The 13383-nt window shown below is 42.3% G+C and overlaps 1 protein-coding gene across 1 annotated transcript; it reads right to left on the bottom strand.

Annotated features, from left to right (window-relative positions):
* Positions 1–10461: 10461 nt before the first annotated feature.
* Positions 10462–12535, bottom strand: smim13 (small integral membrane protein 13). Its single transcript, XM_055055011.1, has 2 exons — positions 12161–12535; positions 10462–11397 (listed from the first exon to the last, which is right to left on the bottom strand). The coding sequence occupies exons 1-2, from the start codon at positions 12234–12236 to the stop codon at positions 11213–11215; spliced, it is 261 nt and encodes an 86-aa protein (XP_054910986.1). The 5' UTR covers positions 12237–12535; the 3' UTR covers positions 10462–11212.
* Positions 12536–13383: the final 848 nt, after the last annotated feature.

The raw sequence follows: 13383 nt of genomic DNA, 5'->3' as shown, positions 1-13383 counted from the left end.
CTCCCAGCTTCCTGTCATCTGCCATGATTTACCTCATTGACCTTCAGGTGGCGCTAGACTCATCCATTATTCAAGCAGAGGAGATCACAGAGCAGAGGACCGGTTCTGGTTCTGATCGAACTCTAAACTGAAGAAAGTTCCTGTTTACGTCTGCAGAACCTGAAGGGCCAATTTAGAACCGGTTCTAGAGTCAGAGAGAAATGTTAGTGAGACAGAAAACATCTGAAAAAGACAGAATGTTCTTTTAAAATCAGAAAATTAAAATCTTTAAAGAATCTGAGAATGAAGAACCTGGAGCTGCAGCCGGAGCAAGAACCACGGCTTCTTTTCTCAGGAACCAAACCAGCAACCGAACCAGCAACCGAACCAGCAACCGAACCAGCTTCACCTGCGCATTCACTGAGCCCTTCTTTACTGAGAAATAAAATATCATGTTTCCTCCAGACTCAAGACAGAGATACAGTATATGCTTGTTTACAGGAGCACAGAATGAGCCGTGCAGGAACATGTAGAGGCAACGTGTGGAGGCAACCTGGAGAGGCAACGTGTGGAGGCAACGTTTGTGGCAACCTGTAGAGGCAACGTGTGCCTGCTATGCGATTGGTCCGCAAAATGTGGGGCACTGCCCCCTGGGGGGGCGCAGGAAGCGGTATGAAAAGAACCCAAAAACAGTCACAGAAGTGTTTCACCTTAGAGATGAATGAATGTTTGTTTCGTTGCAACATGAAGTGTGAAATAAACTTCAGTGGAGTTTGAATACAAATGTGTGTGAAGGTTTATGTATGAACGTTGTGCCCAGTTGATTTTTTGGGTCCATATGGGGCCCAGAAAACTAAAACCGATGTTCTGTTAATCTATATTCGAAATTCTGCTTCATCAGTTAAATGCTCAGCGCAACAGAGACATTTGCAGTCCAGCTTAAAAAACATAAATAGAACATTAACAATGTTTTTCCCCTAAAAACAAAAACAAGCAATGCTTAGCCTGGCGGGGGGGCTAGTTAAGCATGGCGGGCTGTCAGGCTTATGATACACTGGGGGGAATCCTGGGCTAGCATAGCTTCACTGATAGGCTAACTGCTTTTAGCACAACTTGAACAAAATAAGTCTTTTCTGGACAAAAGAAGCAGAAATTATCCAGAGAGCAGCTACGTTGCTGCTGTTAGCTGATGTAGCTGTGTGTCATATTTACAGACGTACCAGAAACAACCAAATACAAAAGTTAACTTTTGTATGTAAAAAAAGCAGAAATGCATTTAATTCTGTTTTTAATGGGGTGACACTACAGGAAGTAAAGAGCATTAAAAAGCTCTTCTGGTCAGAATAAATCATTTTATTGATTTTCACACTGAACTGGTTTCCTGGAGACTCAAGTCTGTCCTTCCACCATGGACCGACAGACAGACCAGTGACTCTCTGGTTCTTTAGATCTTCAGCAGCCCGTCCTTTTGTTCAGATCAGATCTGAACTCTTTAACTCGATGATGATGACGTGAACTTTCCTCTAAGTTTTCCTGCATGGAGTCTCCCAGTGGGTTCTCTCTGGGTTCTCCGCCCTCCTCCTGCAGTCCAGTCACTCTTCCACTGGTTAATGATTGTCTGTGTTCAGCTTAATGATTATTGATCATTTCTCCCTGTTGCTCGCGAGTTAGAATTTCATCCCTAAAACGTTGTTTTAAAGGTTTGTTGCCAATAATAGACGGTTTGATGTGTGATGAGAGCAGAGGATGATCGGCTCCAGTTACAGGACGGAGGTTCTGTAAATAGCTGCAGCTTTGTTTAACCGGGCTGTTGGGTCGAGTTCAGAGCAGATTATACAACAGACTCACATTTGTCCTTCACCAAACTTTCCTGTGAGGCTGCAGAAAGACCAGAGCTGCAGCTCTGATTTCATATTTAATATGTACGCACACTCACACGCTGCTCGTTTCCTCCCAGAAGCAGAAACTCTCATTTCCCAGGTGGAAATGCGTCACTGCAGCAACTTTCATTCAGAATAAAATCAGTATAATAAACCAGTCTGGGAAGTTTCTCCCTGTGCTTTGCTTTTCAGGCCAAAGACATGAACTGATTTCTGTTTTATGAACCACTGAGGATTATTTTCTCCTCACATCTCATTTCATTCTGCTCTCATTTACAACAATCAGTCCATGGCTGGTAAAAATAGCTCAGTTGTGTGTGATGCATGTGTGTGAGATCACTTTGACGCAGCATCTCAGTCGATCATTATTGTGAAAGAGGTAATTTATAGCATTATTAAACCCCTTACATACATTTGTAACAGATCATTCTTAACTGGAATCTTTCCGGACAAAATGAAGATAGCAAAGGTGATTCCAGTCCATAAAAGTGGAGACAAGCAAATATTAACAAACTACAGGCCAATATCATTGCCATCACAATTTTCAAAAATTTTGGAAAAAATATTCACAAAAAGGCTGGACTCCTTTCTTAATAAAAATAATATATTGAACGAGCAGCAGTACGGCTTCAGGAACAACTGCTCCACAACTTTAGCTGTGATGGAGTTTGTGGAGCACATTGCTGCGGCAATTGACCAGAAGCATAATACTGTAGGAGTATTTATTGACCTATGCAAGGCATTTGACACTATTGACCATGCACGATTGTTAAGTAAATGTCAATTGTATGGCCTACAGGGGATTACATATCAGTGGTTAAAAAGCTATTTGAGTAATAGATTACAATATGTACAAATTAACAATATAAAATCACAAACAGACAAAGTAACATGTGGCCTTCCTCAAAGCTCAGTTCTTGGCCCTAAATTATTTATACTTTATTTAAACGATATTTTTGCAGTATCTAGTATTTTAAAGTTTATAATGTTTGCGGATGATACAAATTAATTTTTTTCGGGAAAAAATATGGATGAATTAATTAAAATAGTACAAAAAGAGTTAGTAGAGTTGAAAACATGGTTTGACTATAATAAGTTGTCGTTAAATGAAGGAAAAACTAAATTTATGCTGTTCTCTGGTAATCGGGTATATAATAATGTACAGTTATCCATAAATGGAGTTGGAATTGAAAGAGTCTATGAGACAAAATTTTTAGGAATTATTATAGACAATAAATTTAGCTGGAAGCCTCATATACAATATATTAGAAACAAAGTTGCAAAAACTATCGGAATATTGTTTAAAATAAAAGATTTAATAAATGTAAAAGGCTTGCATATTATTTATTATTCTTTGGTTTTGCCTTATTTGTCTTATTGCTCTGAAATCTGGGGAAATGCAAGTAAAACAATTATTGAAATATTAGTTAAGCTTAAAAAAAAAGCTGTAAGGCTTATTAATAAAGTGGGATATCGGGAACCAACGGATGAACTTTTTAGTGAAAGTAATATTTTAAAATTTAAAGATATTGTCTATATAAAAATACTGGAAGTAATGTTTAAAGCATTGAACAAAAGTCTCCCTTCAGGTATTCAGAAATTATTTAAGTTAAGAGAGAATAAATATAATTTGCGAGGTTTGTTTATATTTGAATGTGCAAAAGAGTATTTCAGTTATTGGTGTGAAATTGTGGAATGAATTAAGTGATGAATTTAAGTTATGTTCTTTTTTAGTAAACTTTAAAAGAGCTTTAAGATGTAAAATGATAAAATCTTACGCTATTATTTAGATATATATATGTATTGTGAAAATATCCTGGTAGGTTAAAGGGTAAAAAAAAAATAGGGTAGGCAAGAATAAGCTTTGCTTCAGCCTCTTCCTTTTTTGGTAAATTGTGGGTTACTTATTGTTTATTGTTATTTCTTTGTTGTTTCTGGTGATGTGGACAGTTAACAAAAATAAAATGAATGAATGAATGAATGAATGAAAATGAATCATCTCCCTCACCCGGCTGGTTTCATGCAGAGGAAGTGAGACTGAAACAGGAGCCAATTAGGATCCAGCTGGTGGAGGACACTTCATGGTGGACAGTCCTTCTGTCCTGCAGAGACGCCAACAGACATCCGTCTCTGCAGCTGATTGTTCAGGCTGAACTGAGGGGAACTGCAGACACCAGTGAGCCGAGCTGAGTTAAGCTCCTGTTTCACCAAGAACACCAAGCTAGCATGATCAGATACATGTCATAGTACAAAATCATTTCTGTATTATTTTTATAGTTGTTGCACAAATAATAAAATACAACCTGTTCCTACTGCCTCTGCTGCAGAAATATAAGATATTTAACCAGTTCAATATAACTGGTTAATATTTACCGAGGTTGGGTTAACCAGAACCAGAACCAGAAGGAATCAGCCTCATCCTTGTTCATAAATATTATTTCACCATTCAACGTACTTTTCTGTTTAAATGCTAACATACTCAGTTAGTTTCCACTGAAAGCAGCCCAAACAACCAGTGGGATAGCGCTAGCATGCTAGCTCCCAAACGCCTAGCATGCTAGCTCTCAAACGACTAGCATGCTAGCTCTCAAACGACTAGCATGCTAGCTCCCAAACGACTAGCATGCTAGCTCCCAAACAGCCTCACACCAGTTCCAAGAAGTCAAACCGTGACATCAGCAGAAGGTTCTGATCCACGATCACATCTAAAGGTTCAGAGGAGCAACACGAGCCTCTGACTGCAGCTAAGAAACAGACAGAAACGGGACCGGCGAACCGCGGCTAACAGAGCAGCTATCCGTTAAGACGCTGACGTGTGACGCTAAAACCACGCGAGAACAGACACACTGAACGAGATTTGTTCTTGAGGACTTTTAAAATAAATCTCTAAATTAATAAAATAAATAAAAGTGAACCTGACAGAAATTGACAGATTTACCCTGGTTACATGTAGATTTGATTTTTAAAGATTCATTTCTTCCTTTTATCATTTTAATTCTTCAGTTTTGATCGACATAGTCTGGATCTACGGTGTTAGTAAATCTAGCTCAGAGCTCTGCAGAGAAAATCTTCACAGTGAATTCTCCAGGTTTGATTTGGATCCAACTGTTTATTTCCAACTGATTCTGATTGGCTCACCACAGCCAATCAGTGAAGGCCTGATCTGAGCGCGCTCAGTTACGCTCTGATCCTCTGGCACGTTTCCACCACACAGATTAGATTAGATTAGATTAGAGGTCTCATTTGGAGACTGTGATCTGTATCACAGTAAGTTCTCAGAACCGTTTCCCGCTCCGACCCGCAGAACTGGATCAGAACCAGATGAGGTCCGTCATGCAGAACTAATCCAGCAGAGGAAACGACTATGTTCCCATTAGTCAGCGTTCACAGAAGTTCTTGTTCCTCTGACCCACTGTGTGACCCCTGACCCCTGGTGGGGGGTCCACTCTATCAGCTCAGTTCTGACCCACAGCAACAGATCAGAACATCCTGTCCTGAACCCACCACCGACCAGAACCAACCAAAACCGTCCCCACCCCTGTGCACACACACACTCTCACACACACACACTTCCAGCTGTCTCCTTACTTCATCATTACTGACAAACCAGAATCAGCTAACCCGATCAGAACCAATCAGAACCTGCCTGTGGTTTTGAGTACACTACCTGGTCCATCAGAACCAATCAGTCTGCAGAACTTTCTCCAGGTATAACCACTAGCTAAAAAGCTAGCTGCGCTAACCCTGAAGCACTAATTATAAACAGTAATTAAGCTAAAGTGCTACAAGTACACAGTGGTTAGCAGAAGCTAATGCTAATGTGCTAACTTCAGCCATGTTGACACCAGATGATTCACATGTTTTTACTTCATGTTTTATTTCTTCCTGCATGTTTTAGGTTTTAAATAAACTAATTAGGAAAAAAGAAAGTGAAGAGAGGAAACAGTGCTGCTGCATAAACAGACTTCAAAATAAGAGCCTAAATAAATGAATCCCTCAGGATAAATACCTGAAGGATTCAAAAACCAAAATCTGTTCTTCCAACCCAGAAAAGGAATCAGACCAGCGGATACTTGTGTCCGAGCTGAGTTCATTCCTTTAAAGCACTTTGTATTGTCTTGTTGCTGAAAACGTGCTCTAGAAATAAAATGACCTTTACATGGTCATCATGAATATTTGACATTAGATGAATATTGTTCAGTTTTTTCTGGATAGCGAACAGTTTCAATCCCCTGAGAAATAAAAACTTTATCAGATGTTTGTGTTTCTCCTGGGGGAACAAGTTGATCGAGATCCACAAATTCCCACTGTGGATTTTTCCACTGCCACGTTCCCAGCATGGAGCCATAAATGCTGCTTATTCCCCAGATGGAAAAACACATCACAACCAAGATGAAGATGAAGATGAAGATGTCTCTAGTATCTGTAGATCTAATGAAAGCTACTGTGCAGTGGAGAAGCCTTTTGCATACACACTCTCACACACACACACACACACACACACACACACACACTCTAACACACTCTAACACACACACCTCTGCTGCTGTGGAGATCAGGAGGAAGAGGAGGGTGGTGATGATGAGGAGGAAGAGGAGTGCTGAGTCACAGTGAGAGGGAGAACATCCTGCATCAGGCCAGAGCGGCTAAGACGCTGACTCAGCAGATCGTGTTCTGGAAAACGTCTTAGAGAGATTCACGTGCCGAACGCCAGGCATTTCGTCTGCAGAGGGTTCTGACCCGGTTCCGACCCGGTTCAGTCCAGGCTGCCCTGAGCTCTTCCCTCTGCAGGGGAATATTCTGACCATAAACATCCATCCATCCATCCATCCATCCATCCATCCATCCATCCATCCATCCATCCATCCATCCATCCATCCATCCATCCATCCATCCATCCATCCATCCATCCATCCATCCACTGACTCCCAGCTGTTAGAGACATGAGGTCAAAGGTCACGCTTCCTCTTCCTGAGGCACTGTCAGCTCCTTTCAAGCACAGAGTATCACGAGTGTCATGTGAGCAGCATTTGTTTCTGTGCAGATCTAAATGTGACTTGGTGGATCCAAGCCGGACCTCCAGAGTTACGCAATAGGAGCTGACTTTAAGAGACGCAGCGGCCCAGTCAAAGCATGGGCTTCATTTCATTCCTACTGCTGAACAAATCATTAGACATATTGATGCTGAGTTTGTTCCATCAGAAAAACCAGAAGAACTTCATGTTTTTCACGTTGAGCCCATTAGTCACGCCTTCCTGCCGGTTCCGCTGCTCAGCTGACCCACAAAGCCTCGTGACGTCACCCCGAGCTGCAGGTTTTATCCAATCAGGTGGAGGTCCGAGTCTGGAGACAGACGCGCCTGGTCCGGTCCAGGGAATGGTGCATCTCGTGGAGGTCTGCTGCCATCTAGTGGCCTGAGTCTGAACTGCACGTGGCTCCCGGAGGTTTTCACTTTTATTGATAAACTCAGTGAATAATATTAACCCTGTGGGTAGACTGTTGAACTTTATAACCCCAGTAACTTAACCTGTGATTAATAAGAATTTTTTTAAAAAAATACTCTTTAAAGTTTGGATATAAATTCGGAAATTTCTGTAGATTCATGGATTTAAAATATTCTGAAAGTTGTATTTTTTAATATTGAGAGTTTACGATATAATGTGGAAGGAAGGGTTATTAATCAAAATAAGAAGAACAGGTGTAAATGGTTGTATGTTTCAATGGATTAAAAACTTTCTAGAATTTTGGTTATCAAAACTGAAAGAGAGGTGGCAAACCTTATGGCTAGAAGAAAGGAAATGGTGGTTTTATAAAATCCAAAAGAGAATTGGACAAATGAGAAGAACAGAAAGAAACAGGAGAGAAGAGATAATTATTCACATGTTAGAATAAGATGAGTGAGTAGCTCATTATTTCTGATAGGGAAACATAAATAGGGAAATGTGGAACTTGTTATCTTGCATTGTAGAAATGACCGGATTCAGACCAACAAGTTAATTAGGAACCTTGGCAATAAATGAAATTTGACATTGTTGATTTACTGCAAAAGGATTCAGGAAGCAGAAGATATCAAGCTATATTTGATTTTTTAAAAGAGTGTAAGTTGTGTAAAAAGACAAAGGGTTTTTTCCTTTGTTTTGTTTTATGTCATGTGGTCCACACTACTATACTTTCTTACCAACCGCCAATAAATTTCAAGAAGAAAAAGATGTCATTATATTACTAAATCAGAATACCACAAAGTCTTTATTATTTATCATTCATTCTGGTATTACTGGGACTGTAAAAGATAAATCATCTTATAAAACATCGCATTTTTTAATTTACTTAAGAATCGAGAGTTAATTAGATGTCATCAACAATACTTTTATGCATTATAAATGATATCTATATATCTCCATCAATTATAGGAGGAACAAAAGAAACAAGGAGACATAAAAAACAACATGAGCAACTATAATAAAAGTACAATTTGCAATGTATACATAAGAAATTTAATTGAGCAAAAGTCAATGACAAACAAGTGACTTAGGTTCACAGCAGATTTAGAAAAGCTGCTGTGAAAACTGAGCTGCGGTGAATCAAAGAGAGAATTTTAAATACCTGCTGAGAGTGAAAACCTTCCGAAAGATGAAAATATATCAGATTTCAAAAGATAATACAAACGGGAGACCCCGTATACTATAGGACATAGCGCCCCCTTCACTTCCGGAGTGCAGTGATCCTGTTTCCATATAAGGACAGCGGTCCGTCCCGCCCCTTCCTTCTCTGCCGTTCAGTTGCATTTACCGGTCAGACATGGCGGCGTGTGGGACGTTAATCCGCCGTCATCCTCCTTCTGCGGCGCTAAGTCTGAACTTAGTAACCACCCGGTTTGTTTGCAGGAAGGTAAGTTTTGCTCCTGACCAGTTTTGTTCAGGATGTTATTTTAAATCCGGAGTTTCTAACGGATGATCAGCAGCGTGCTGCTGCTCGTCTCCTGTGAAGATGGCGCCGGTAAACGGGTGGTTTTAAACGCCATTTGGTGATGTTTCCTGCTGCAGCCGTTTCCAGCGAGGCTGAGCCTGCCGTGGTTCTGTCCTTTCCTACACGGTTTGCTAAAGAGAAGTGAGGCAGTTTGAGGCCCGCTGCGGCTTTTCCCGGCAGGGTTTTAGGTAAGCCTCCAACAGGAATCATTTATTCTTATCATGAACTGTTCATAAGTTCTGCTGTCGGCGCTCAGAACCACATGGTGCGCGGGTCTTTCTCCTTTCTGGGCCCAGATTCAGAACCGTCCTGTAGTTCTGCTGATGACCAGCAGGGGGCGACATTTCACCACTTCTGAAGTGTGAGGTTTTCCTGTTAAGCTGCAGCTGTTAGGGTTGTGTTCCTAACATAACTCGAGTCTGATTGTTTAGGTTTTTATATTTCAGGTGTGAGAAAAGTTGTTTAACCAGTCAGAGCTTTTATAAAGCTGATTTATTGTCTGTATGGGCTGAAAAATACAGAAATCTGAGATGAAGGTCCAGCAGAATAATCATTTCCTCCTTTCTGTGTAATTAAATCTGATAAATAAAACACTGAGAGAAAACAGGATTGGCTGAAAAGTAGTTTTTCATTATTTATATTTCTATGAATTTTTTTTCCACTACTTAATTTTCCTGAACTGAAATGTAATCCATTTAATCCAGGTGATTCCGTTGGCCTGCGTTGGAGTCGGCTGAACTCGTCAGGCTGTCCTTCCTCCATGCAGCCGCTGCGATTGGTGCATTTCCTGCATTTCTTGACTCTGCTACTGGAGCCAGTTTGCAGCTCTGCAGCGCCACCTGCAGGCTTTAGGTAAACCTCCAAAACAAACACTGGCTTACTCCTGAAGTGTGTGTGTGTGTGTGTGTGTGTGTGTGTGTGTGTGTGTGTGTGTGTGTGTGTGTGTGTGTGTGTGTGTGTGTGTGTGGTCGGCCTCATTTCAGTCAGATCAGTTCAGAAACGGAAAACTGGAGTAATGCTGTGTGTCCACATGGGGGCAGCAGGATTTAAAGATGAGATTCTTACAGTTTAAGGTCAGGATGTTGTGTTTGTGGTCCTGTAGTCTGAAAAAGAATTGAGGTTAAATTTTCAAGAATTCCAGACTTCTTTAGAGGATGCAGTATTCTTAAATTAAAGGCTAATTTCTTGAATTTTGTTCCAGGCCTGAGGATGAAGATGATGAACTGGTCAAGCTCTTCTTCCTCCATGCAGCTGCTGTGGTTCTGTCCTCTGCTGCGGCGCCACCTGCAGGCTGATTGGTGTAAATGTTTCTGCAGGAGGAGCTCCTTTCTGATTGGCCAGCGGCTGATCAAGTCTGGTTGATTTCCTGCTGAAACGTCAGACCTGATCAAACGATCTGGATAAATGCAGTATAAATAAAGTTTATATGAAACTTGTTGCATTTTTATGTTGAGAAACATCTTTTTGTTGTTGTATGTTTATACATTTCGGTGTCTGTTCATATTTTTAAGTTTGAAATAAAGAATCTGAACTTTTTTCCTGTTGTGATGGGCAGCATGAAAGGGATTGTCACATATTATAAAACATTTATGCTTTTCATTTGTTATTGTCTGCAGGCAGAGACACAAACATCAACTCAGAGGTTAAATATTTTTATAGGCATGATTTACAGAACAGAAAATTTGTTAGGTTGTATGTAGTTGCTGCATTAAATTCTATTTTCCAAATTACATTTCTGGAACAGTGAAAACGATATACATTTTAATGGATCTAAAATCAATTATTGATTCTGGGGTTTAATAATTTGCCATTAGTTTTCTCTGCATTTCTTTGATGTATTTTCCATAACCAGTCAGAACATTTTCATTGAATAAAGATGCTGTGCAGCAGCTAATAAACTTGGATAAATGTTTTAAATCCAGAACCTGTATCTGTTTTTTATGTAATGCTGCTACTAACCACTGGGGGGCGTGTTAACATCGCCACAAAAGACTCGCTTCATTTCCTGTTTGGCATTAATTTATTTAGCTAAAGGATTTTCATCTTAATAAAGACCCCCCGGCCCTCCCCAGCTGATTAAAAGCCACAGGAAGTGCTGAAATACTGATGAGGTCAGCTGGCAGCAGCTGATTGGACACAAGAGACCATGTGACTTCCTGAAGACGGTTTCTGACAGCATGATGTCACACGTCCAGGTCGTCGGTTCACTGATTAGCAGTTTGAGGTCATGGAGGTCATCTACGCCAAGAAGCCCCGCCCCCTAGCTGCAGGCGGCAGGAAGCAGCCGGACCGGACCGGACCGGACCGGACCGGACTGGACCGTCCTCACAGGACTTCCCTTGGACCGGCTGGTTCCTGTAAACCGTCCAGTGAGGAGCGACGACCCGCTACGAGTTGCTCTCCGGGAAGGAGAGTCTTTGGCGTGCGGTCCGGTTCCTGGTTCTGGTCGGGGCGCCGGCCGGGTGTTCGGGTTCTGATGGCCGGGTCTCGGCCTGAGGCGTTCCGGCGTCGCCGACCAGTTCCCGCAGGAACTTGAACTTGGACAGGAAGAGCTGCCAGACGACGTACCAACCTGAGGAGGAAGAGAGAACCGTGACTGCAGACCCGATCCATCCAGAACCAGAACCTTCACCCAATCTGATGCCCGGTACGGGACAAATCTGGCTCGGAACCGTTCCTGTTCATCACCTTTTGAAGTCATAAAATATTCTGAACATTGACTAAAATCAGGGTTGGACCAGGTGCTGGTTCTGGTCCCGGTTCTGGTCTCGGTTCAGGTGCTGGTTCTGGTCCCGGTTCTGGTCTCGGTTCAGGTGCTGGTTCTGGTCCCGGTTCTGGTCTCGGTTCAGGTGCTGGTTCTGGTACCGGTTCTGGTCCTGCTTTGTTTCTCTCTACTGTCGCCACACAGCAACAACTTGATGAAACCAAATCAGTTAGAAACTTTTAACCAAACAGAACCAGAACCAGGACCAGAACCAGACCCAGGACCAGGACCAGAACCAGGCCCAGACCCAGAACCAGAACCAGACCTAGGACCAGGACCAGAACCAGAACCAGACCCAGGACCAGGACCAGACCCAGACCCAGAACCAGACCCAGGACCAGGACCAGACCCAGACCCAGAACCAGAACCAGAACCAGGACCAGGACCAGAACCAGAACCAGGCCCAGACCCAGAACCAGACCCAGGACCAGGACCAGGACCAGGACCAGAACCAGGACCAGGACCAGGACCAGAACCAGAACCGTAACCAGCAGCCATGATGGCCAGCCTCCGATCCGATATTTCTGCGGGGTTCGGGCTCGGTTCCGGCCGGTTCTGACAGAGGGCTCACCGAACAGCATGAAGAGCAGCACGCAGAGCAGCGTGGCCACGATGACCAGCAGGGTGAGGCCGAGGCTCTGCCACATGCCTGCGGGGCTCGGCGCTCCGCCGGCGGCCTCTCACTCAGATGCGCCCGGCCTGCAGCGCCAGCAGCGGGTCATCTCACTCTCCGCGCCGGCCTCGGGGTTTGCGAGCCCGCTGACGAGCTCAGCCTCGCCTCGCAGACGGTCCGGACCGGACCAGGAGGACCGTGGGCGGACACGAACCGGTTCCAGCTGGTCTCAGCAGGCCCACGCTCCGCTGCTGGGTCTGGATCCCGAACTTTATTTAGCGACACGGAGAGAAACTGTGACCCGGTTAGACAACAACACCAGAGGTCAACTGAGGCTGCGCAGCTTCCCGCTGACTTCTGGGTACTGTAGTTCCAGCACTCTTTTTTCAGCTGTGGAGAACTGGGCCTGCCATAATTACTAATGTTTAAAAAAGTGAGGAAAAAATAATTACAATATATTTATTACCAAATGAATTATCTGCTTTTCAATTATACTCCCTATTTTTGTTCATTATTGATTTACAGTTTTACTTTTTGATTTATTTATTTGGTGATTTGATGACATTTTTAATTTTTAATGATTTTTAAATTTATTTCCAAATTCATTCATTGCTATTTTTATTTCCTTGTTTTCTTAATTATTTAATCACAGTTTTTTTTCTTTATTAGAAATTGCCTTGGGTTTATTTCATAAGTAATTACACGTAAATAAATAAAAAAAAAGGGGGGGGGAAGTTTAAATAGAAAAGAAAAATATAGGAGAACAGGCCAGAAAGAAGCATAGAGAGAATACAAGAACACACCTCACAAGTCTGCTTTGACAAAAAAAAAAAAAAAAACAATATTTATCTGTCTGCTTACTTATTTACTTATTATCAATTCTGGCAGTATCAGTCCTCCATAGATTCCTGCTTTTTATTGTAAACAACTATTTTACAGCAGTTAAGGAATATAGGCAGGTGCACCTCCAGAAGGTTCTAGAAAGCGGACCCAGATGTGATCCAGAGGGTCAGGGCTCTAACGGAGGTTCAGGTCTGCAGCAGAAGCTTCATGGTGGTTTGACTGGGATCATAGAGAAGATTTATTTTTATGACTATGGATCCGAAACTGATCCCATAAATCAGAGTTTTCCATGCGACATAAACTGCCTGCCTGGATCTTTGTCCTCCATGTTTGATCAG

The sequence above is a fragment of the Poeciliopsis prolifica genome, unplaced genomic scaffold (assembly GCF_027474105.1).
Source record: "Poeciliopsis prolifica strain line A6 unplaced genomic scaffold, Auburn_PproV2 SCAFFOLD041, whole genome shotgun sequence".
Taxonomy (NCBI): Eukaryota; Metazoa; Chordata; class Actinopteri; order Cyprinodontiformes; family Poeciliidae; genus Poeciliopsis; species Poeciliopsis prolifica.
This window is presented reverse-complemented; position numbering and strand designations above follow the sequence as displayed.